This window comes from Botryllus schlosseri, chromosome 9 (assembly GCF_051294905.1).
Source record: "Botryllus schlosseri isolate E-star chromosome 9, Bs_hap1, whole genome shotgun sequence".
NCBI lineage: Eukaryota > Metazoa > Chordata > Ascidiacea > Stolidobranchia > Styelidae > Botryllus > Botryllus schlosseri.
The window spans coordinates 10,142,389-10,169,831 of NC_137244.1; the positions used below are offsets into that span (position 1 = coordinate 10,142,389).

General features: G+C 42.8%; 1 protein-coding gene and 2 long non-coding RNA genes across 3 annotated transcripts in view; all 3 read left to right on the forward strand.

The window, feature by feature from the left end:
• Positions 1–27,443, forward strand: part of LOC145446050 (uncharacterized) — a 106,578-nt gene that overhangs the window by 34,414 nt on the left and 44,721 nt on the right. The window lies entirely within an intron of this gene.
• Positions 10–5,173, forward strand: LOC145446791 (uncharacterized). The gene is made up of 2 exons (XR_013917350.1): positions 10–521; positions 1,903–5,173. It is a non-coding gene; the product is annotated as an uncharacterized LOC145446791 (long non-coding RNA).
• On the forward strand, positions 5,798–7,743 carry LOC145446790 (uncharacterized). The gene is made up of 6 exons (XM_080325158.1): positions 5,798–5,957; positions 6,016–6,043; positions 6,103–6,337; positions 6,392–6,469; positions 6,722–6,929; positions 6,988–7,743. Exons 5-6 carry the CDS (start codon positions 6,722–6,724, stop codon positions 7,599–7,601), a joined length of 822 nt encoding a protein of 273 aa, XP_080181284.1. The 5' UTR covers positions 5,798–5,957; positions 6,016–6,043; positions 6,103–6,337; positions 6,392–6,469; the 3' UTR covers positions 7,602–7,743.

Consider the following 27,443-nt stretch of genomic DNA (forward strand, 5'->3'; position numbering starts at 1 on the left):
TCTCACAAACATGCGGTTTTACAATCTGATAACCTCTTTTCCATACCGCTCGTGTGAGATTGCTGAGTCGAGACGATAGCTAGGAGTATGATATTGAAGGATGATGTATTCTGGCAGGTTAGAAAGTTAACTATAACCAACCCTAATCTCTGATAAATAGTGTCAACAAAATAATCACATGTTTCTTTATTTCATACATGAAACAGTTCATTCTTTGCAAATACGCGAATAGTCTTGTAAGAACAGCTCACGTTTGCCTGATCGGACTTGTACACGTAGATGGGTGACATCATAATATTTGTCAGCAGTGAATAACGGTATAATACCCCAATTTTTCAGATCAACAGAAATGTCACCATTCACTAGTGCATATGAATGTAGCTGTCTCTCCGAGTTTGTGCCAATGGATTCAGAATCCGTGGCAATACAGAGACCTCTGTAATTAACAATCTTGTCATCATACAAGCCTTTTTGGATATCTTCTGCGGACACGTACTGGAATTCAACCATCTCTGGACAGGGTAAGCGTGCTTTGCTCTTCGTAGCAGTAGAATTGCGACCAATGATTAATGACGGGGCATCAGTTCTTGCGTCAGCAGTGATCTTGATGTTACAGAATGTCATAGTATGACCTTGTCTGTATGCAGTTTCGATGCAGTCCAGTAATTTGTCATTGAATATCACTCCTGGTAGAGATTTTTTACCATCTGTGATCAAGACTTTCATATAAGTCATCTTGGGTCCATGTCGTCTGGTCGACGCCAGTTGTACACGTCCATCGAAGCTGACTTGCGTGCCATAGAGACTGGTAGCATTGTCAAAATTTGGGATATGAGACGGGGCAGCCTGTTTCAAGTCAGTATCTAGCTTGCGCTTCCTGGCAATATTTTCGTACGGGTTGTATTTACATGCCATGATGTAATTATGCCTGTAAGTATGTCACTAGAGAAAAAGAGTCTTGTATTTATATTCAAATGGTTGGGGGAAAAAGGCCGAGTAGATTGTCATAAAATTTCTTGCCGAGTTTTGCCGGCTCTATTTAACTGTGTTAAGTACCTTCTTCCAATTGTCATGTGGCTCACAGTGTCTATAAGTAAGTGTAAATTGGGTATGCGAGTATGGCACAAGAGAAAAAAGAGGCTTGTATGTATATTCAAATGGTTGGGGGAAAAGGCGAGTGGAGGGTCATAAAATGCCTTCCCGCGTTTTGCTGGCACTGTTAAACTGTGTTACGTACCTTCTTCTGCTTTGTCATGTGGCTACAGTGTCTATAAGTAAGTGTAAATTGAGCTTATAATCACAAATCTTTGCTCATGACTATGGCTGATAACGGGATACCAGAATTGATGGAAGGTGGTTATCCGGTAGACCTGCTCGATGCGATTAGCCCTGCAAATGATATTCCAGAAAATGTAGAAAATCCAGCCCAACCTCCTGCATTCCCATCCAGACGTAGACCTGGGGGTGAGAGGTTTGGGAAATATAGTAGACGAATGATGGAGCACCTCAAGGCGACCATTGTTGAGGCTATCTCAATCGCCCCATCGGAAGCGATGTTCACTATTCTGGGGGAAGTGGATGATATACTTTCGAGATCTAGTTTTCCTTCTCATGAAACATTCACTCAAGATTATAACCGGATAGAACAAGAAATTTCGCAAATACTCTCTCAGTCGAATGGACAGGATTTGCGTATGCAATTACCCTTGGAACGCATCATGCGTGCAAAAGTTGCCTTTCTCAAAGAGATGTCAGCTGCCAGAGCTACCATGAAATTTTATACAAATACGTAACTGTTTTGGTGTGCTATCATGTTTTTATTGCATGCTTATGCTGTAATATCATATGTATTAATGTGTGTTTTGTGCTACCTGTTATTGATTCTGTGTTTTTTGTTTCCAGAATGTCTAGGCGACGACACCTTGTTAGAATTGTGTCTGATTTCGCACAACCAAGCAGCTTGGGTATACCTGAAAATCTGATCGAGATCGTGGAAGAAAACTGGCACTCCATTCGCAGCTCCACTCTCGCACCACACAGTATACGCAGTCTACACAATTTCCGTATACTCGGCCGCAACCCAAGTGACGTCATCAACGATCTACAGGACATCTTCGTCTCACAACAGTATGGTTTTCGAATCAATTACGCTTTTGCCCACATACTTGATAATGTTGAGACAAGCGAATTGAGATACTATCATGCGTCCGAGAACGCGGGTGTTATGTTGGATACACCTAAAATGATTGCCAATCGCAGTGACTTTGACCAATTTGTAGACGATATAGACCTGGCCGCTGGCTTCGAGAGTGCTCGCTTTCAAAGAGACGATACTAAATTTGTTGTCTTGGCAGTCACAAACGTGACCTTTTATGTGTACAAATCTGACTTCAGATTAATTGGGTGTAGTACAATCGAAATACCAAAGTCTATTGTGAATTCGCGTAGTATTTTAACTTTAATGAAAAATCGACGTGGTGTACCATATGACGATAATTACTGTATATTCCGCTGTGTCGCTGTTATGCTTTGTGGTGTTGACTATAGTGATGGCGACTTGCAGTCTAAAACGCTCTCTCTGGTGGCACAATATTCCGCTTTATATGGGGACCCTGATTCTGGGGTATGCATGGCCGATTTACATAAAGTCGAGTCATGTCTTAAAGTATCCATCTGTGTCTACACATTGAAAGAAGGAGTCGGTTATATACTACGACACGGTGCTCGGGAGGGGTTGAAAATTAACGTACATTTAGAAGGAAGACATTCATGTTATATTAAAAACGTGAACTCATATTGCAAGAATTATAGCTGTGAGACTTGTCATCGCCTGTTCAGCTCAAAATATTATCTCGATCGTCATAATTGTTTTAAAGACATTCCTAATCACTATCGGGGAGGTATGTTCAAGCCTGAGCCTACTATATTTGAAGCGTTGGACGAATTGGGGATAATCGTGCCCAAACCATCTCGTTTCTATCCATATAACTTGGTTTTTGACTATGAAAGTATATTACAAAAAGGCTCGACTCCAAACGATACTACTAATGTGCACTATGTGGACTGTCATATACCGGCCGCGGTGGCCTTCGCATGTAATTTCCCGGGGTACGAGACCCCAGAAGTACTAATTAGTGATGGCGACCCTGGAGCGCTGGTTGCTAGGATGATGTCACGTTTTGAATTGATCCAAAGTGAGTGTTTTGAGGCATTATGTCAACAATTTCATGATGTGTTGGAACGATTAGATTGTATTGCTGAAGAAATGCATACCACTGAACCGGATGTCAAACGTATGAGCCCAGCGACCTTATTGAAACAGCGTTTTTTGAATTATTTGAGTCAATTACCTGTATTCTCTTTCAATGGGTCTCGTTATGATATACCTCTGATTATCCCGTATCTGGTGGAGTACTTATCAGACCCTATCAGTATTGTTAAGAGGGGTACGTCATATATGTCTTTGTCGACTAGTAGGTTCCGATTTTTGGATGTGACCTTGTATCTTGGCGCCGGCACAAGTTATGACGCATACATACGTTGTCATAACTGTGCTTCAACGAAGGCTTTTTTTCCATATAACTATTTCACTGATTTATCAGTATTGGATGAAAAATCCCTCCCAGACCACATACATTTTTATAACAAGCTGAAACGGTCTAATATAACAGATGAGCAATATCTTTGGTGTCAATCAAAGTGGGCGGAACATAAAATGACTACTTTTCGTGACTATCTATCTTTCTATGTCAGTTTAGATGTCGGGCCGTTACTGGAGGCCCTCACAAAGCACAAGCAACTCTTTGCTCGTTACTCAATTGACATGGCTAAACATGGTATATCTTTGCCCTCTCTGGCCTCAAGGTTGGTGTTTAATAGCATACCACCTGTATTCACCTTGTTGAATCAAAAGTATAGCCATATACACACCTTGATACGTGAAAATCTACGTGGCGGGCTTTCTGTTGTTTCATTGCGATATGCAGAGGCTAAAGTCACAAAAATCAAACCCCAAATCTATGGCGATAGCGCTCTACCTGTAGAACAGGTGCTAGGTCTGGATTCGAATTGTCTTTATTTGGATACTCTCCGTTCACGATTACCGGGGGGCTATCCTTGTCTGTGGTCACCTAATGAAGATTTTACTCTATTCTCCAGGACAAAAACGGCCCCGCTCTATGGAAAAATGGCTCACCAATGGCTAAGCTACATTGCGCACTGTCGGGGGGTCAAAATCCAACATCAATTCAATGGTCCTGAGCATCGTATCGGCCTGCTCCAGATTTGTATTGATGGGTATTATAGGACTCCACAAGGGCCTGTTGCACTTGAGCTGTTTGGATGTTTTCACCATGGTCACGGCTGCGAGTTGGGAGCCAGCCCGGATCGCCAAGCCCGCTGGGCCGCGACGCAGCGTAAAATCCAGTATATTCAAAAAGTGGGGTATAAATTGGAGTACATCACAGAATGTCAATGGGTCATTATGCGCCAACGAAGTGATATAGCTGCCTTTATTCAAACGCTCGAATCCAGTAAAATGGTGAAATGTCGGGTCCTTTCAAGTTCGAAACTCTTAGAGTTGGTGTCAAAAGATCAATTTTTTGGGGCCGTTGAGGTCGATATTCATGTGCCTAGTCACCTCAAGGAGCATTTTAGTGAGTTCTGTCCCCTGTTCAAACATGCTTACGTAAGTCGTGATGATATAGGCCCGTACATGAAAGCATTTGCTGAACAACATGGTTTTTTGAAACGGCCACGGAAATTCTTGATTGCTACTCTGCAGGCCACAAAAACATTGTTAATAACACCACTATTGAAGTGGTACCTCGAGAATGGGTTAATCGTTACTAAGATATTTCAAGCTATCGAGTTTGAACCCATTGAATGTTTCAATTCTCTTGTAGATACGATAACCGAGGCTAGAAGACGGGCTGACGATGACCCGTCCCAGAAGCCACTAGGGCAGTTCTATAAGGACATTGGAAATTCCTGTATAGGTAAAACTATCTCGAATTGTACAAAATATTCTGATGTCAAGATTGTTAACCGTCAAAAAGCTATGGTCTTGGTAAATGACTCCAGATTTAAATCAATGATTGAGTTGTCACCAGATATTTTTGAGGTGACCATGAAATTGAGAAAACATGTTTGGAACCAACCTAACCACATTGGGTACTTTGTGTATGGTTATGCGAAATTGGCCTTATTACGGTTCCATTCGTATATGTCCACCTACCTCCTGCCACGGTCCATTGAACTATTATACTCGGACACTGATTCCTGGTACGGCGCTATCTCCTCTGACAGCCTGCTAAAAGTTGTACAACCCGAAAAACAAGCAGAATTTTTTGAAAATTTTCACAAATATTTTCCAGCAATCGCCTGTGATGAGCACCGTAGCGAATTTTTGGCCAATCCTCTATCGTTCAATGATAAACGTGCCTGTTGTAAAGCTCGTAATCGATATGATCAACGGACCAGTGGTCTTTTCAAAATTGAGGCACAATCGAATATTTTCGTTGGTCTGTCCGCAAAGACTTATTATTGCAATGAGGATAAGTACTCGTGTAAAGGGCTCTCAAAGGTAAACAAACTGACTGCTGACATCTACCGGAAAGTGTTGTTTGAGAAAAAACCTCATGGGGATATTAATTCGGGTTTTGTACGGAAAAATGCCTCCATTTTTACCTATGAGCAATTTCGATCGGCCCTGTCTCACTTCTACTGTAAACGAATAGTCGAATCAGACGGTATTCATACGAGACCCTTGGAACTATGATTTTTTCCAAATGTGCACTTTCCGTATTCTGTGCTTTTTTTTTAAACCTGTTTTCGCATTATGCTCTCATGTTGATTCGAATTATTCTATGCATCTTGAACCTTTCACAATAGTGCTCGTTTTCTCGCGTTGTTTACAGACGATAGCATTAACTCCACAGGCCAATAGCTTACAGCAGGTGGGGAAAAGCGTATTGTGTTTCATGATTGTATAATACAATGAGTTTTTCTTTTCAGATTTTATCAGCGTATAGAAGGAATCATGGTGAGTTGAAACTGTTATGATTCATCATAAATTGAAATCATAATTGTCGCAATTCTCAGATGGATCAATACATTGATCATGCAGAATTCTTCCCGCTGCGGGAGTACATGTCTGGGTACGATCATTTACCTCCATGCGAGCAGAAAGACAAGTTTGAGATTGGGGTTCTGTTTGGCCTGATCATACGACACGAATACGGGGCAGACCGGGTGGAACTTTTGGCTGAGGTCTTGAAGATAGAGGCTTTGAACATGGACGTCAGAAGACTCAGAAACATCTTGGAGGAGATTGGGGGTGTGTAAATATGCTATTAGCTCTCTGTCGTTGCTAAGGCACGTTTATTCATAGACACAAGAATCTGCTGGCGTCCTCCTCGCCCGTCTCAGCTACAAGACCTGTCGAGTCACATGGAATTCCTAAAAACAGGTGGGGTTGTATATTGTGACACAAGTATGGAGTCTTACTATTATTTTATTTTATAGTGTTTCGGCGGCACGTCAAAGACATGTTAAAACGAAGACACTATTTTGTTGGCATACATTGTATATCTTTTGGTGCTCACTGTGAAATTTTATTCCACATTGAACGCTTTTTCTATCATCAACGCCTGTCGCTTGTGACTAGTTTTCGAAGGCGGCGTTTCAGTTTGTAATACGTGTGTTATTTTTGTTTTTCCAGATGACTCATAACTCAGCTAGCGATTTCATTAGTCATGTTTGTGGCCAGCTTTCACTCAATAGACTTCACCGCGACACCCAAGCCAACTGGCATCGTGTCTCTGTGCTGAAAGATATTCTGCTGGAAGACAATCTGACCGATCAGCAAACGATTCACTTCAAGAAAGAGTTGCAGGAGTGTCTACACACTGCCACCACCTTGAGACCAGGTAACCAAGCAGTAATAGTCATTACCCGACACATGTGTAACTATCCTTTGTGTTCTAGAATGGATGAGCTTTCGAGACGACCTGTTGCGGTGTGTGACGGAGCTGCAGTTTCTACCTGTGTTCACATATGAAGGCGATGATGTGACGAGCCGACTGCTGACTGATGCCCGTATCTTGAATCGTCGTCAAGTTGGCTTCACAGACCCAACCGATCGTGCCTCCTGCAGCGTACAGAGCCGTGATCAGCGCTTGACTCACGAAAGAAACGACAACACCCGATACCGCTTCATGAACCAGGGTTATCTCCGATCGGGTCATAGAGAAGATCGTCGCGCCCCTAAATCCGTTGACACATCACCCACCGTGGTTGACGCCCCGTTTGTCGTGGCGACACCACAGCGTGCCAGAGACATACATCATCAGTCGCCAGTGATACCAAGACCGAATCTGACTGCCCCGTTTGTCGTGGCGACACCGCAGCGTGCCAGAGACATACATCAGTCGCCAGTGCTACCAAGACCGAATCTGACTAAAATCGTAACAAAAAAGTCACCCGGGCGGGTATCACCTTACCCTCCCCCTCGTAGACCTCGAGTCTTGGCCATGACACCGCTGAGCCCTGATGATGCCACGTCTTCTCGCGTCGATTATGACACCTCGCTTCTGGTGTAAAAAGACGGGGTCGTGGACATTGTAAGATTCGCTGTGTGGACGGTTTGCGTGACGCTCTGAATCGCCATATTTTTTCGTGTACCTATCCTTGTTATATATATATAGAAGTGTGTTTGTGAATACATGTCTCGTCGCGTCAAAACAGCCTTGGTGATGGATTTCTCGACAGGGAGGGCGTGTCTTTTAGCAGGACCGTCGTTTTCGGGGAAGAGTACTTTTATATTTAAAGTCATAAAAAATATCGATCAGCTTTCAAAGGGGCGAATTAAAAGAATTATCTATTGCTATACGGCTTATCAAGACTCCTTTAACGAGCTACAAGGCGTTGAGTTTTACTCGGATCTCTCCATTTTGGATGAGTTGGCGACAAGCCGCCCGTGTCCTACTCTATTAATTATTGATGATAAAATGGAATTTTCGGACAGGGTGACCCCCTTTTTTACAGTCTACGCGAATCACGGCTCGGTGACCACAATATTCGCGGTCCAAAATCTATATTTCCAGTCCAAAAGATCGAGGGACCTCAGTCTCAGCACCCAGTATTTGATTATCATGCGTAATCCTAGAGATCGATCTCAGATTCGAGTTCTTGGCAAGCAAATGTACCCCGGTAACGCCAAGTTTCTAGTTGACGCGTATGCCGATGCGACAAAGAACGCTCACGGGTACATTTTTATAGATTTGACGCAAGCCACACCCGATTCTAGTCGTGTTAAAACAGGGGTGTTTCCTGGGGATGAACTCGTGTTGTACACGCCACTATAAATAGCGAAAGTACCGACACTTTTGACACTATATTCATAATGGCTCGGACCAAATCGCTGCCGAAACGTCACTGTTATATTAAGAAGCACGGCGAGACTTTGAAATTTCTGTCCAAGGCGTCGCCCGCGGTAAGGAAGGATATATTATTGGGTAGCTCTTCCGGTTTGGTGAAGGCATTTTGTGAAGTCTGTGTGAATGTTTTGAACGGCAATCTGCGACTGTCAAAACGCCATATACAAAATTTACACCCGCATAAAGACAAAATTCGAAAGCTGACAAGTAAAAAGTTGAGCTTGAAGACCAAGAGACGTGTATTACACGCCAACACACAACGAGGCGGTTTTATTAGCGGTATCTTATCAATCCTGCCATTGGCGGCATCGTTGCTGAAATCTGTTTTTGGCAAAAAATGAATTTCAAAAAAGTGATCATATCGCCTAACCCTCTGGCTCCCTCTAACGCGACTGATTTGAACTCCGAGTTGGACCGATCGATCAGCGCGATTTTGACTATGGACGTTTCGGCCGACAAGAAATTGTCCATGTATAACTCTGCCATCTCAAAGTATAAAAGTCAACGGGGTCAGATCGACAAGCCTCTTCAGATGAAGATGACCGACACCTCCAACGGGTTCACGAACGATCAGATAGCCACTCTCCGTGAATTACTGCACGAGGTGAAGCCGGGTCGGGTCACCTCGAAAGTAACACCGAAAGCCCCGTCGTCTCCAAGTACCCCCACCACAAGCAAGATAGCCAAAAGATCACCGCCACTGCAAGAGATCATCAAACGTAGCCGTCGAGCTAACAGGAAGCCGCCCCAGCTCTACGGATCGTGGACGGCCTACGACGATGACGAGTAAGGATAAATATTTTGATATCAAAGCCCCGGCGAGCTATCGCGGTAAATACTTGCACCCCGACAAGAAGGATTTGAAACAAGAGGATAGCTACACCCTGTTCTATCCGTATACCGGCAAATTTCAACGACAGAAGACGATCGTCGGCGGGCCATTTATTCAGATCCAGAGTGACCTCATGGACTTGTCTAATATTTCTAGTAGCAATGATGGCTATCGTTATGTGTTGGTGTCAATTTGTTGTTTTTCGAAATATATGTTTTTATACGCCACGAAACGAAAGCGTCCGATAGATATGATCGAGGGCTTCAACCAGGTATTCGCTCATAAGAGACCACACGTCGTTCAGACTGATGCCGGGAAAGAATTCACGGGGTCGGTTATACAGAGGTTTTTTAGAGACAACCACGTCAAGCACTTTTTTACCAACAGCGATACTAAGGCTAGCGTCGTAGAGCGTGTAATTCGTACGACCCGCAATGTATTGAATCGATACTTTGTCAAGAACCGCACACATCGCTACATCGACGTGCTGGGAGATATCGCAGAGAGCTATAACCAAACGTATCACACCGCGATTTTGATGCGACCGTCAGAGGTTACCAATAGCAACGCGTCTCTGGTGTTCGATAGACTATACAACGGAACCGGACCTCCGGTGTCACCCAAGCTACCCGTCGATCAACCAGTGAGAATTACCACCCGACGTGCCACGTTTGCAAAAGGGACAGCGGGGTCTTGGACTCGCGAGATATTTTACGTGCACACACGGAAATGGGGAAGCCCCGCTACGTACACCATCCGAGATTATAACGGGGACGTAATTAGTGGAACATTCTACGAAAGCGAATTACAAGCCATCGATAAAAAAGACGATGTCTATCGCGTCGAATCGATACAGAAAGTGATCGGGAGGGGGCGCAAGCGGAGATATCTAGTGCGCTGGGAGGGTTATCCAAAATCGATGGACTCTTACGTTGACGGTTTTGTATAAAACAGACACGACAACTCGACCGTGGTAATCATGGATTTATCGCAGCGGGGTACGTTACGGATACCTTTGGTGGTTCTACAGCTCGCGATACTGTTTTTTATCGTGGGTGTAACTGTGTACAACTTATTCACCGAAACCCAGACGGATATATCCTCGCTAACTAGGGTACTGTCTCTCCAAACCGCCGACGAAGATGACTCTTCTGGTTTTACCGAGTAATTCTTCAATGAGCGTTTTTAAGGCTAACACCGCGAACGATTTTGTAACCCAACTATTCTCCGAGTTAAAATATGATACAGAAAGATATGAGGCATCGCTTGCGGAGGTCATGTTCCCAGTGAGCTTCCAGCCCACGTTCACGGTAGACCACAAGCGTGCGGGTATCGAATTTTCTGACAGGGGCCATCGTCACGTGTATTACATACCGCCCGGCAAGTATCGCAGTGTCCCAGATATGTTGGAACAGTTTCGCTTGCGATACGAGAAAGAAATTACAATCAAGCGATATACCGGTGGCGTGTTCGGCTTGAACTTTGAGTATCTCAAGAGTCGGTTTCCACCGGCCGACGAGCCCTTGATACGGGTCAAAAAAATCAGTGGTGCGGGTCCGCGTCTCACCAGCATCGAGGACACGTTTCCGCGTTATTTTACAGTGGAACATCATGTTTTGAAGAAACAAAAACCAATAGAGTTCTTAATCAGACCGAAAACCATCGTGAAAGATGTAGACACCGTTTATATATACACCGATCTGATCAGACCTCGTGTATTCGGGAGCGAGCTAGTACCTCTCCTTCGAAGCGTTCCGGTGACCGCGCAAGAAGGAAAAATACAGCACTGTGTATATGATAAACCTTACTTTTTTCCCCTGGCCAAGAGTAATATTCGAAATATACGAGTATATCTTCGTGACAAGAACAATAACCCTGTCGCGTTTAAAACAGCTCCCGTTACAGTGACTTTACTGATCCGTCGAGGAGCCGTCAAAGCGTTATGAGCTATATCACGATATTCGGAAGCGGACCCGATTTCACGGTTGAATTACCGGTTGAAATCGAATCGGAGGGTAAACAGATCGCTCTCCGAGAGATTAGCTTCAATCATGACTTTCAAGAAAGAATTGTGATCACAGAACCCACCCGGGCCATGAGCTTCTGGAATACGATTGTCAAAGACGTCACCGAAGTCTATGAGTTACCCACCGGAGATTTCGATAATGTCGATCAACTAATGCAAAGAATTAGCGAGGAACTCGTGAACGGTTATCACTGGTACTTTACGCCCAGCCAGAATCGATTGGTATGCGAGGGATTCCCACCGAATTCTTCTCTGTTCACATCTACGCTCGGGCCTTACGCGAATTTCGGTAACTACCGTCTCATACACGAGCATCAGAGATACGATATTGACGACATCATCGCGGAGGAGGGAGAGGTCCCGATCTCATTACGCGAGGTTGAGCACATTGAATTCGATGCGTGGTATATCCCGTCGATAGTAAAATCTCAGTATTTATTTATATATTGCGATTGCGTGCGCCATCTCCCGGTAGGTGATTATATGTCCAGACTTTTACGAATCATCCCCGTTACGGTACCGGAGATGAAACGACAGCACGTATCATTCAGGAAACCGTTTTACCTACCCGCCGATGCCAACAGCTTCCGTAGCGTACGCATCAGCATAAGAGATTCTCTTGGAAAAGAACTTAAATGCGGTGACATTGAATTGACCCTTCACTTACGAGATGACGTTCCAAACACTGACCGGTGACGGGCCCGTATTTACCCTACCCCACGGAATGGATTGTAAAGGTCTTGAGATTGCTCTTATGGAGATAAACTTTGTTCGTGAGTCGGGCGAAAGCCTCTACGCCTTTATCTACTGTAATGACATCGAGTCGACGCCGGTGGGTGACGCTTTGGTCCCGTTGCTAAGAGTCGTTGCGCTACACGAGGGGGAGCGACAAAACCATATATTTCAAAATCGATACTACGCCAAAGTCAGACTCGACCGTTTCGAGTATTTCTACATCTATATAAGGGACGAGTATGGTGAATTATTGGACATCTCGGGTTTGGACCTCACGATACATCTCAGGGTGTCGTTATGAAAGTGCACTATTGCTGTGACCGAGAAGCCGTATTGCACCACTATCAGACCGGAGCTGGGAATTACGGGTTTTACCGGGGGTCCAGGCAAAGCGGTAGCGGACTCGCGTCGATTTTTCGAACCATAGGCCGGGCGGTCTTACCTCTAGTATCAAAAGGCTCCAAGATACTGGGGAAACAAATCCTCCGTACCGGGTCGAATATCGCAAAAGATTTGGTGGCCGGGCGCTCGTTCAAGCAATCCGCTATATCACGGAGTAAAGAAGGAGGTCTACAGCTTCTCGATACCGCGATCGGGGGTCGTAAACGAAAAGCCACGAAAAAGCTTAAAAAGGGTGCGCGGGGAGGTACTACGTCAAACAAGAAACGTAGACGGAGAGATATATTCGATGGCTAAATTGATGCACGAAAATTCGGCCGAGTGCCTCAACAGCGGATTAGATATTTTCACGGTACCCCCGACGCAAACGGCGGTCGCCGACACCAGCACGTTGATCGCCACACCGGATAAATTGGGCGATGTCATTGAGATTAACGTGAAAGGTAGCGATCACTACTTGGATTTGTCCAGCTCGTTTATGAAAATACAACTGCAAGTGACCAAAAAAGATTGCACCACGATCGGGGGAGACAACGTCGCTGTCGTGTCGGATATATTCGACGCCTTATTCAAGCAGATCGATCTGTATCTGGGCTCGAAGCTGATCACCACATCGGACAACAATCACGCCTACAAAAGCTTCATTTTCCATCTACTAAATAGCTCTCGCGCGGCCGGCGAAACCTATCTGAAATGTATCGGCTGGATCCCAGATACGATGAAACAGCAGGATACTTTCACGGCAGACAACGTCGGCTTCACGGCACGAAAAGCCCTGACCGCCGACAGTGCAACGCTCGAGGTCATCGGCAAGATACCGCTCGGTTTATTCGACCAGGACAGATATTTACTGGATAACGTGGATCTGTCGTTGCGATTAATCCGTAACGATGACGATTTCTGTCTCCTCGGGTCTGCCGACTCTAAAATCATACTGAAAAAAGTGGAATTGCACGTCAAGCAAATCCAAGTTTCAGACTCTGTCAGTTTGGCACACAAAACGATGCTTCGTACGCACACGGCGAAATACCCTATTATAAAGCTCGAAATGAGTAATCACTCTTTTGGAGCGGGTGATACCTCCATTGAGAAAACGCTGATTTCTGGGGTCATGCCTCGACGTATCGTGATTGGTCTGGTCCCGACAGCTGCCTATAACGGTAGTAAGACTCGAAACCCCTTTAATTTCTGTCACTATCACGTCGGAAATCTGGCTATCAACGTGAACGGGAAGCTTTTGTACGGGCGTAATTTCAGATTCGATTTTGATAAAAACACAAACCTCGAGGGGTTTTTCAGCGTCTACCAATCCACCGGGAAGTGGGATGCTCAGGAAGATCTTTTTATCGACTCTGAGAATTATAAGGCGGGATACACTCTGTTTGCGTTCGATTTGACTCCAGACCGTACGCATCAAGGCTGCTTTCAACTCGAGAAGACCGGGTCCGTGAAGCTTCACATGACCCTGACCGCGGGGTTGCCGGAAGGAGCGACTCTACTGTGTCTCAAAGAATACCAACAACTTTTGGAGATCTCAGAGAAGCGGGAAGTAGTGTCCGTATGAATACCGATCAAATTAATCATATTTTATTCAATCATCGCGACACGCGAGATTTATTTGCCGGGACTTTCGCTATCGATTTATTGCCAGCGAAGCTACTTAAGCCGTACGCAGTCGTTATCAATTACGACCCTAACGCGAAGGGCGGCTCGCATTGGATCTGTATCTTCGCCGATCAAGATGGCACGCACTTTCACGACTCTTTCGGGATTCCGCCTCTGAAGAAGGAGATCTATAGGTTATTGGGCGCGGACGATTATACCTTCACTAGTGTGCAATTACAGTCTTTACGTTCGTTTGTGTGCGGCGAACATTGTATCGCTTTCCTGATTAGAAAGGGTCAAGGTGTAGGTACCCTTGATTATTTAGATGCTTTTGGTTCTGATAAACGTGTGAATGATCGCCTCGTTTTTGATTTTGTAAACAAAGAAAAATCTACTTTGTGAACACTCGTGACTTGTATTTTCAGATTGTGTATGTTCAATAAACCTTGTACAGCATACGTTATAGTCTTTTTACGAGCGCTCGGGGAGTCGTTGGCATCATAAATATCATACTCGCTACTACCCAGGGAGCAAAAAGAGGTCAACTACGACAGTATGACGCAGACCAGAATCGTTACCTTGCATCGTTTCGTCTGGCCGAACGCGTTGACAATCCACCTAAAACACGAGCCGGGATCTCACATACGGATCCGGAGGAACAAATACTATACTGACGTCATGTTTGACGGACAAATATTTCCAAATCCCATCGTGTTTACACGCAATTGGATTAATCAACCCACCGCGGAACGACACGTCAAGACAGGAGAACTATACCGATTCGTCGGCGTGCACACCATTGAAATTAAATGTCAATCCATTGTTATTCGCGGGAAAATATAATATATATCAAATATACAAGTCTCGTGTCCAGAGGTGAGGTAGAATCAGGAGTGGAAAAGTACAAGTAGAAGTACTCCAGTCTGAGTACAAAGGTCAATCCAGATTCTTTGTTCGTTTTCTCTCAGTCAAGCCCCCTTTTTTAATTGCCGCACAGCCAGAAGGGAATTCCCCTTCGAGTATTGCTGCAAAACTGAGAATGAGCTAATTCTTACACTGTTTATTATAATGATAATCTTGGTTTGTTTAAGTAAATAGGGTGCATGCGGGCAAATCGCCCATTTACCTAACTACTGATATTCTTTGAAGATATAGAGCAATTTCCACGTGATAGTCATTCATTACTTCATAGCTTTGGCAGTAGCCAAAAGTTCGGTGCGATGGGAAGCTGTGGTTAATAGCTGGCGAACTGCACTGTCCGAGACAGACTTGGATGCAATATAAGGTTGCCCGGTTTCGACTTCAATTAGGCTACCCTAAATCAACACAATTTAATTCAATTGCAAAACTGATCAAATTTAGCATGGCTAGTCAGAACGACGCCGTGCTTCTGTAGTCACTTCCAGCATCAGGATTATAGTCTCACTGCAACCTACTTGAAATAAATTGATGTCCTGTTGTCAATGTTTTTTCTTACTTTAAAACAAGTTTGGGAAATTTGTCAGAAATGCAAAAGACTCAACAACTGGAATACGGATTCAAACTTGGAGTAACATATACCATATGTAGACTATTAGATCAGGGGTGGGCAACCTGCGGCCGTAAAAGCGGATATGTGTTAGGCGATCGACACCTAATTCAATTAGTATGTGTTGGTGGCCTTCGACATGCAAATTGAAATTACGAACTCACTTCCGAATTTTTGAGAGGTTTTAAATAATCTTGAAATTTTATTCGCGCTCCGCGCAATTTAACACTACTTCATTTTTCGATTTTAATATAAGAGCGCCCTTCTTAATCTAAGCCGGAATCGGAATCGCGTGCTCCTCACGAAAGAAATTTGTTTACGTTACTTTTGGGCGATTTCAATATATTTCCACTATTTCCACTACCGATACAATCGACAATTCCGATGGGGGTCAAGAAATAACAGCATTCAACTGAGTGACTAATAACAATTGGCCCAGCCTAAGATGCATTATCATTTATAACTTGCCCTAACTTTTCGAAAGCACTCCCTCCATCAACACTACCGGTGAATCTGATCACATGGGCTGAGAAAGCATAAATATTTGATAGTAATGTGTGATACTGCTACTATTAGTTACGGAATTCATTCTCGGATCTGAAAATTCATTATCACTCACGATTTCGCTGCGTACAATAGGTCGCTGTAAAAAGTAGAATAGTCCGGAGTTCACCGGGACAGTTTAACATAGGTATTTTGCGTCCAGTTAGTTTAAAACGGCTATGCCTTAGAATTCGGCCTTAGGCTACGTAAGTATTAAAGGATGTGATCTTTTAGACATGACGATAAGTGCAGGGGGGTCAGGGGGTGGCATTTCATTGACCGCATGTCCAAAAAGGTAGAGAACCGCTGTTTTAAAACACCGTTTCTTTTAAATGCATCCCTAGCTGTGGTGTTGGCTATAAAAGGTCATTTTTACAGTCGTACTACCGAATATAGCACGCTCGAACGTCTACATTACAGATTTTGCCTAATTTATGGAGATTTTAGTTCATCTTGTCGAATAGCCTAACTGGCAAAGTTAGAAAGAAGGACGTATGATACCCCAACTGTTGGGTCCGATAGCGTTCGCATTCAATCAAAAAGTGCTCGGCCGTTTGTCGATATCGCACGTCTTGCATCAACCAGTGTCCTGGCATCGGATTCTGCAAAGGTGATCGTGGAGTCTGCAGTGGCCTGTTAACAGTCTTATAAACAGTTCATTGGCAGACAGCGAGATTTTTTCGACATCGCGAGTATACTTGTCATTCGCTATGAATAATTCTGCGCTACAGCTGTGGTCGTTTTTTTTATAGACGTCAACATCAATACTTTCATGTTATCGTTGCAATGTGGTGGGACTGCTTTCTGTGAACATGATGACTCGTAACGTCACGGGGTCAATTTCAACACAAATCGATCACGGCCTTCCTACAGTAGTTAACTCATAATCAATTTAAGGTTGATGGGATATAGGTGGTACAGATGGTGCAAACCCCTGAAAGGTTCTGACTCCTGTGCACACGACGTTTACCAAAAGAGTTGTTTTGAACACGAACCTCTGACGTCAGACACTACTTTTCCGCACAGTTTTGAAAATGTAGAAATGTATATCAAACACATAGAGCCATGGAAAAAAGAGTGATTTTTTAAATCACAATATCATCACATTATCATTGTATCGTTCGTAATTATGATGGAGTCACAATGGCTTCGTCCAAAATGTGGATCCTCAGCCATGCGCTCGTTTTTCTCCCTCGCGACATTCATGTATGTACAAATGTATGTTTAGTTCAATTATCATTAGGGCGATTTTTTACACCTAATACGGATGATTTTGACCTATAAAAACCTAATTTTTACATAATGTATGTAAATCACGTGTTTCCCTACATAATGTTAGAATTGTACTACCTATCTTCATTTCTGGTTGGAACTGTCAGTCCTTAGAAAGTAGTTTGGCCTGAAAATATTTTTGGGACTTGAAAACTAACAAAATTTGACATGAAAAAATTGTAGAAATAATTGAAATTTGTCGTAGTACAACGAAAGATATTTTCCTACATTTTCGGGTAGAAAGTGTCTGTCCCTATTAAGTAGTTTGCCATTAAGTGAGAATGAGCGCTCAACAGCAGCAGTTGTTGGCTGACAACACTGAAGTTGTGCGTGCAGTGCTGCGGTGACACACCATATTGCCTAGGGCTACCATACGTCCTCCTTTAGAAGGATTTGTCCTCCTTTTTAGGGTTTTTCAAAATGTACTCTTTTTGAGATTTTGTCCTCTTTTTTGAGAATTTTGGTCCCATTTACGGCCAAATTCGACTGAGATACCGTAAATCAGTACTGAAGTAACGCTTCGGCAGCTGAGCCGGAAAGTTGACAAATATGGTAACCCTAGTGTTGCTTAATTTTGATAATGTTGTCTACATCACAATTTTTCATCGTGCGCAACTGGATATAAGAACCAGTTAGGATATTGTGGTACGTTGAGCATAACACCACGTCAACCTATTTGTTTCGTTTGACCGCTTATGATTCACAATGAGCAGAATATCGGCTGTCTACAACGGTGCGCCTATAAAGTAGGCTACAGGCTGTAAAATGTCAAATAAGTTAATCTATAGCAGAGGTGTCAAACATACCGCTCGCGAAGCAATTCTGAGTATATTTTCCAGCATCTTTGTTACAAATCTAGAAATATTCATGGGCCCCATTATAACCACCCAGCTACGGCGCTGTAGCTCCACTCTAGTTACCACTAGTAACAAGTCGGTGAAACTTACGTCCAATTTCAAGAAGGCCATAAGTGCACACCAACTTTAGAGTTTTACACAAATATGGACCAAATAGTAGTTGTTCACAGAAGCGAAAACGCCAATGCGGTACCGTTATATGCAGTTTACTTGGAAAATATATTAGTTGCGCAAATATATAATTGAAATATCCAATGTCGGACTTCTGTGTTTCTTTCGACCCAATAGATCCCCAGTCACGAGAGATACCGGACTCGCGGTTCAATAATAATTAACCAAATTCCGACTTCCGCGTTTCCAATTAAATATCTTGTATTCCTCACAACGCATATGCAGGGCTAACGCCAGATTACGAATATGCCAACTTATATTGTCGTCATCGCCACTGTTTTAGCGGTTCTTAACTGTATTCAACTTGACAATCATCGCATTTTTGCCAATTCCATTGTTCGCGAATAAAGGTGTTGTGATGTTGCTCCCTCAACCACGCTATGATCCGTGTATCATTTATATCAGGCCCGGGCACAGTGCGGCCCGCGGAGCTATTCTGTACGGCTCGCGAAAGATTGCTTGAAATTCAAAATATAAAACCTACTTTTCAATGTTGCTACGTGCTCTTAAACCATAGGATGTATGAACTGACCGCAAATTCGTTTCCTATCAAGGCCTGTTCATAAACATGCTGCGATTACGTATAGCCTATACGTACCTCACATGAATATTCCATATTCAAAATGAAGCCAATGTAGCAAATTATTCCGTTACAATTAAAGTCACAAGAACTCATTAAACCTTCTTTGTTGCCATTCTCACATTACGAAATTTACGGACAGTGTTTCAAATTGTTACGTGATGCGTTTCCAAATCCCAAATAATTCGTAAAACAAGTCAATCAGTGCCCGTGACTTCTATGATTTACCATCACCTATAAAAGACGTCAAACAAAGAAAGCCGAAATTTGACATTGAAAGAAGGATCTGAGGAATAAATATTTGTCTACTGGAGTCAAGGGTAAACCCGTCTTTTCAGTAGTTATAGTGCCAAGCAGGTCGCCATGTTTTCGGAGTATAATTTAAGTCGGTTTTATGACAAATCCACGAAGGCATATACACTCGGTCATCGGACGGCGAATTTCGGAAGAACCGCAAGCTTCGCTCAACAACAATGTCGTTTCGCCAAGCTGCACACTGCTCGGAGGTAAGCGACCAAGACAATAAGCTGTATTCCCAGGACCGTAACTGCCGCACCCCAAACCCCCCAATTGAGGGGGGGCGAACTTGAAGAGGGCCCAAAATTATATCGTGAATGATCATAAATTATAGAATAATTTTTTAAAAATTTAAGCATCTTCTTTCGAATTTTTCTCACACTAAGCGCGATTTAGAGGTCCGTGGTTAATAGAATTGGGCATTTCGACGTCAACCATAACCGCGCTATGGCATATGAAGTTTAGGCCGACACGGGTCTTCGAGTAGGCACTGCAATTACATATGGTAATCAAATTAACTAAGTAAAGGGAAAAAAGTTCGACAGCGAGAAAACCTATATGACTTAAAAAGAACTGTCCTTATGTTGACCGAAAACCACGAAGTCCAATTGTCCATTGGGAATATTTGGCATTGGAGAGATATCAATTTTGAATCGTGTGCGTCTACTAGCCTAAATCGCCTTCGCGAGTTCAATATTTTTTCACGTAGCAGACGAGGAGTCACGAAATAACAACATGGAACGAACTAATTATACCAACGGGCCCTCTCGAATATTTTCAAGACAGCACCTCACTCAGCTCTAGCGGCAAAACCGAGTACGTGGACTGAGGTCGGTTAAAAAGATATAGCAATATAAATGCAATTACCAATATTATTTACCGATTGAATCATGAATCATGAAAAAATTCCGTGCTTCAAGCGATTAAGGCATCCAACGTTACCAATTATTTAATACAAGAAATCTCGCTCGGAAGTACTGTTAAAAACTTGCATCTCGATGGGGGTCTGGTCTGGGGGGACATGCCTATAGAAGTTTAGTTTATAACTCTATAGGGTGCCGAAGACCAACGCTTTTTTTTTGGGGGGGGGGGGGCTAACGAAGTTCTTTTTCGGCCATCCCAAATACATTTTAAAGCAATGTTAGAAAAACGCGGATAGGGGTTTAAAGAGAGTTCAAAATGTATCATGTTTAACATTGTTCGAAATATTACGGCAAATAAATTTCTTGGTAACTAACCGTCACTTTTTCATCCACAATATCAACACATCCACAGAGCACCATTCAAATTAAAAATAAAATCAGTGCGCTGGAGAATACAGCTAAAATTTCTGACTCGGCCCGCCAACATATTTTTCTGCTTCTCATTTGGCCCGCGAAGAAAAATAACTGCCCACACTTGATCTATATATTAGGGATGGTGTGAACCTTATAAACGTTCAGGTTCGTGTGAACGCGAGCCTTTTTGAAAGGTTCTGTGTGAACGCGAACGTGCACCTCATGACGTCACGTAACGTCATATTGCTAATTCCAACCCGACATTTCAGTGAAGTGATAGCCTATATTAATGTTCTCGATACCTAGTGACGACTCAGGCCACGTAATGCTACAATGCTGAAGTACCTATTGCCGTTTTAAACGTCACAAAATATGTGTTAACTGGGGCAATCAAATCATATAAAAATCCCATACAATCAACATCTTCCGGTGCTTTGCCAACAATCTCGACAAGGACTTGCAAGGGAATATAATCTTACGCGGTAACGGTCTAGGCCAGACTGGACAATGTATTCCGCGTCTGAGTATTGCGATGTTGACATTGAGCAGAGTGTAAAATGGCGGATTTCTATACTTGCTACTGATTTTACTCCATGAGCAAGTTATACACCAGTAGCCAACACCCCAAACGCATGGATTTTGTTTTTATGATACAATAAACAAATGATATCAATATTGACCCCGCACACCTACTAGATTGTTCACATCAGACAACGTTATCAATTCCATTGATTGAATGAGAAAGCATAATTCGCTGACTACATGTAGTGTATACTGTATATCGCTCTTGATGTTGTGTCATTGCGGGTCAAGCTCACAGCAGAGAGTCACTAAATATTCACAAACGGAGAGCTGGATATTTCGAGCAAAATTTTGCAACAGAGCAAGTGAAATTTATGAGATTTTTAAGGTACATGCTTGAATAGTATTGATTTTTTATGCTGTCAGCGCCATCCATAGAGTGCCCGCAGTTGAAATGCAATAAATTTTAATCAAAGACGTTATAGTGAAGTGAAAATTGTAATATATCAAAAAGGTTCACAGTGCAGAACCTTCCAAGGTTCGTTTGTGAACGTGAACCTCTAAATATCTGAGGTTCACACACAGAACGCACAAGTGAACCACACATTCACACTATCCCTACTATATATGGTTTTATGGTATTCAAGTGAAGTTCAAGAGCACGATGTTTGGTCAAGTTGACTGATCCGGCCTGCGAGTGATTTCAAGGCTTGAATCCGGCCCGCGACGTAATTCGAGTTTGACACCCCTCATCTATAGCTATATATCTATATCTGTATATATATAGGCTATGGTTCATCGACAGTGGAAACATCTACGAGACAAAGAGACAAACGAAAAGCAATTTGCAAAAAAGTTTGGACTTTGAAAACAATTTTTGACCTAATGCTACAATTTTGACCAAAGTTTGACTTATTTTGATGTGTCAAAACAATCGCCCTAATTATCAGACATTAGCAAAATGCGGGATTGATTGTTTCGAATTTCCGCCGATTCATTTCTTATTTCTATAGAGTAGTATTGCAAAGAACCTTTTGATTTCCTTTTCACGACGTGTTCGTATGATAAATCATTGTCACGGGTCTGGCAATAACGAAAATGTGCTCGATACCATTCGTAACATGAGTCATGCCGATGTTGCTGAAACAGTTGTCCTATTATAACAGAATTACCATATTTTGGAATCATAAGAGTTGGTCGATTATCATAACTTTTTTTCATTCAACTAGCAACTGATATATCGAGGTATGAATACTGAACACGAGCGTGAACTGAACGTTCTTACCCGTGGCTGCTCGTGACAATATCGGGTGGCTGCAAGCGACTTTTTATAAAGATGACGTCACAATGGCGTTTTCCAAAGTAAACAAGTAACTTGGTGGTACGGTATCGACAACAGTGATTTTAACACAGAGGTCTCAAACACGCGGCCCGCGAGAGCATTTTTTTCGGCCCGCGACGGCATTTTGAAATTTCCAGTATTCAACAATATATTCAAGTGTCATATCTTTTTAGATATAAGAACTTAAAGTTCACGCTTAAACTATTGCAAAAACCACTGAAATCTTAGCAAACTTCACTATCACATCACTTTTAAAAGCTACCACGCGGTAGAAGATCAGCTATTACGTCACATTTCCAGCTCATGATGATAAAACATGACCCGTTGATGATTGTTGACTGAAAATTGAGATTTGGTTTGGTGCGACCTTCTAGTAAAATTACTCGATTTCGGACTGACTGGGTGAATAAATAAAAATGAATCGAGTTTAGTCGGGTCAAAGGTTAATATCATAGAAGGACTTGCAACTCGGAACGGTGACTTGGTAATCCTATGGACGCAACAACCAACGAAACCGTCATGGGGAAGAGCAATATATCAAAAGTTCGTAGCTTTGTGTTGTGTAGGGTAGCTATCTAAACAGGACAGTATGGCCGTGGTGACAGTATGGTCGTGGCGAGATAGCGCAGTGGTGTAATCCGCGGCTGCAACACCAATGGGTTGCGGGTTCAAGTCCGGCCGAGGTCGACTTCAGAATTCCTATACTTAAGTGTTGGAGGTTTCTCTTGGCTCCTCCTCGCCACCTCATCCGCGTAAGCGGTGTCTTGCAAAAAGCCTAGAAGTGGGCCGTGCTATTAGTCGGCAGTTACGGAATAAAAATGAAGAATATCGGCCTGGTGTAAATGATCATAGTAATCGACAAACACCATGAATACCACAAACAAATAAATAAGGACAGTATGGCAACCATTGATATTCTGTGTCCCCCGTGACGTATGTTGGTTACATGCTGAATGTTTGTTCTCCTTAGCCATGTTATTATCGGTGGCGAGCAAGGTAGTAATACGCTCTACTGCTGTAACACCAATGAATTCTTCGCCGATTATACATTTCTATTCCAAGGGTTCTTAACCAGGGTCCGTAGACCAGATCGGGGTACAAAGCACCACATCAGGGTGTACGATATACATTGTGGAATTAGGCCTGTATGCTGTGGAATCTTGGCTTGGCAAATTTTTTCAGCTGGGAAATCGTATTCGCACACCGCGCGATTTTATGTGAATGGTACCATCAGAAATTGTGTTGAATATGGACAGGGGCAACGAGAAATCTTATTGGGAGCACAAGGGGGGCGATCGCTAAAAAGGTTAAGAAGCAATGTTATAAATATGTCTCAATAATGATTATATTAAAGTTGTTATTATGTTCCCATAATAATCGAAGGCAAAATCTAAGGCTGATTTAATTTGACTTGGCAATGGCAGTACCAATACCCTCTACATATCACGACTATATCAAAACCAAGATCAGGCTGCACCACTCAAATGCTCTGAACTCAGATCAATCTTCAGTATATTTTAAAATATTTTACGTAAAATTGTGGCACGTCAAAGGTCCACTAGCTGCAATATTATAACCCGGTAGTTTTACAATGTCATGATGCATCCTCTCGTATGATGTCTATAACTCATTAATTAAAAAATTTATGCCCGGCACAAAAACAAATTTATTCAAATATTTGAAAATGTGATTTTTTTCGTGTCAAGCTTTAATAGTACAATAGTAAATTACATTTCCATGATGTTTGTGGAATGCTTGTCTGAAAGTTCCCGTCAAATGAGGCCTATACTTGGATATTATACATTGAATATCCCTATTATTGATGCTGCGGCCCGCGGCGTCATCAAAAACTAGGAAATTGGCCAGCGACCACATTTGAGTTTGAGACCTCTGTTTTAACATATGTGCCGCGAGAGGTCTTCTGGTGAGCTGTGACTTGAAGTGTGGTAACTGCGTAAACGACGTGCGGAACAAAGATTCGACACGGTTCATGTTCGCACTAGACCTGACTAATCATCTGCAGAAATGGAAATGACTATAACTCGAGAGATTGCGTAAGCCTAACTGGAAAGGTCAACGAGTTCGGACACATACGCAATTGTTATCTCATAGATTGGACATGTCATATTGAATACAAAACGTGACTCGGAAGAACTACGGATAGCAGCCTCGGAAATCGGTCCCGGTACAGCATAGGAGATTTTGGCCTTGAGGCTGGAGACTGTCACATGGACGTACAGCTTACGGTCTATACTCTATAGTGTCTATGTCTGCTGCAAAATCGCCTTTGGAAAATATATTACCGAATAAATACGTGATTGAAAGCCGGAAACTTGGTAAACTGTTACATGAAATCATCGAGAAGTAGCCCCATGACCGTTTTCGGTGTGGTACCAGGGTTGTAACCAAGTCACAATGCTCCGAGTCACAAGTCAATCTCAGTTTTATAGTTTTGACTCGAGTCAAGTCGAGTCATTTTCAATTCACCACCGAGTCAAGTCCGAGTCCAAGTCACCGAGCAGAGGTTCGAGTCCGAGTCATGGTATTATGACTCGAGTCGAGTCCAAGTCATTATGTTGACTTCCCAGTTTACAGTTAAAGGCTTGTTAAATCCGCTTTTTATGACTCTGTTTGGTGATATCGAATGGTTCGCATTTATAATATACTAATTTTCGTCATTTTTAGCAGTTTCTGGACGTGTTTTCAAGTACCAGTACCAATAGAAGAAATCCCAATAGTGTGATTACTGTACTACTCCTCGAAATTACAATGAAAAGTCGGTCTTGGCCGTCTGAGTCTCGAGTCATATGACTTGGTTCGAGTCATGCACAATGACTCGAGTCCAAGTCGAGTCAATACACAAATTGACTCGACTCGAGTCGAGTCATTTCCGTATTTTGAGAAAATGACTCGAGTCAAGTCGAGTCATCTGAAAAACGTGACTCGAGTCGGACTCGAGTCGAGTCATGACTCGAGTCATTACAACCCTGTATGGTACACTGTCAAAATTAATATGAACAGATCAACAGCGAATTTTGCGTAAAATTTACTGAAGAATAGGCTGATCAAGCGATCAGCTGTTAGCCGCCATCGAAAACGAAACAGCTATCGCGCTTGACAGGGGTTGTAATTGTAAGCAAATGGCCTGAAGGCCACAATTTCACGGTGAAATTGACATTGAAGAATATAAAATAAAACTAAATATTTGAATGCAAACCGAGGATGTTAGTAAACTGTTTCATGATATCATCATCTCATCAACTATCTCAGTATGGAACATAGGTAGCGTTAATACAGATACACCGGCTTTTGCGTGAAATCCGCAATGCGTTAGGTAGGCTAAGTGTCAGATCAGCGCACATCTCTACCATACTCGACCTTGAAAACGAAATTACTGCCCTAATCATTGAGTACCAACCTTGAGACTTGGCACAGCGTTCGATACTAAAATCAAGACATACCATGTAAAAGTTCATGACGGATCCAGCTAAGGAGCATCGTTAAAATCAATGGAGACCAATACCGGCTTTGCGTAAAATATGTTTGCGATAAATGACGAGTCAGCTCTCACTCGACTTAGGAAACGAAATTACCACCAACATAGTTCAGTGTCAAAGTTGAAACTTGGTACAGCGTTCGATACTAGCATCAAGACTTACCGTACCAAATGTCATGACCGATCTCGGTATGGAACATCGTCAAAATCAATGGATACCAATACCGGCTTTTGAGTAAAATCTGTTTGCGATACATAACGGATCAGCACACAATCAACTTTGGAAACGGAATTACTACCCTAAACTTTGAGTAGAAACCCTGAAACTTAGGACACTATTAAATACCACCATCACGACATGACATACCAAGTTTCAAGAATTATCATACTGTGAAACACCATTAAAATCGACCTATACCAGCAAAGATCGACTAAACGCATATGACGGTAACCGAGTTCAGATATAGATACGATTGTTACATCACACGTTAGGGGCAACCATGCTATGTTGCCCTACCTGCTCTATAATTTTATGAATAGGATAGGGTTGCCATACGTCCGGAATTTCCCGGACATGTCCGGAATTTCACTGAAAAATCTTCGTCCGGGAGGAATTTCTAAAATATGCCTAAATGTCCGGAATTTTGAAGGCTTCAAGCAGGCTCAATTTTTTTTCGTAAATCAACATAAACAGTATTAGTTTCAAGCAGATTTACGCTATTCAAAATTTTTCTTCGCGCTGCGCGCGAGTTAATGCAACGTATGATGATATTGGTATGGGCACCTGGTACTACTCTCGCCGAAAATGCAATCAAAATATATATAAATAACCATCACTTACTGAAATAAGTCTGATTGTAACCGCAATTATAAGATATAACGGTATATTCCTAGAGTTGGTTAAGGTCGATTGGATGCATCGGTCACAGACAGGGGGGTCCAAATCTTGCGGTCGTTCGCCTTTATCTGATGTTAGACGTAATCGGCTTCCTAGGCCGTTAGATAAGTTTGGGCAAGCTGAATTTTTTTAGTAATCCGCTTATCAAGTCTTGAGCTTTGCCACGGAACATTTTCAAATGGGAAATGAGCTCGCGACCATAAAAGGCTGGAAATCACCGGATGTGCAACCTGTTGGTGCATTTTACAATGACCTAATATACGGAAGAATCAATGTTATTGAGAGAATTCATACATAAAATTTAACAGCCAAATGCATATAGTAAGTGCCCAACAAGTAACATCGACTACCCTATGGTGGCCCCAAGATCAGTGCTTTTTTGGACGGAAGGGGGGAGGGGAGTAAAAATGTTCTTTCGTACCTGATTAAAACACTTAAACAGATAACCGCACCAACCGCAGGGCTCTCAAACACAATCCTGACAGGTCAGACACGGCCCGCCAGATGATATCATCCGGCCCGTAGAGGAATCTATTGTAGACCCTAGCAAGTATAGCAATCACCAGATCTCACATTACAGATGGCCCAATGTTCCACTCCATTCCTGTATAGTGTATACAGTCGA

Bases quoted from the DNA above. Each gene is read 5' to 3' on its own strand.
- LOC145446790 (XM_080325158.1), top strand. From the start codon at position 6,722: ATGACTCATAACTCAGCTAGCGATTTCATTAGTCATGTTTGTGGCCAG. The intron at 6,930-6,987 runs GTAACCAAGCAG...TTTGTGTTCTAG, and splicing joins TGCCACCACCTTGAGACCAG to AATGGATGAGCTTTCGAGAC.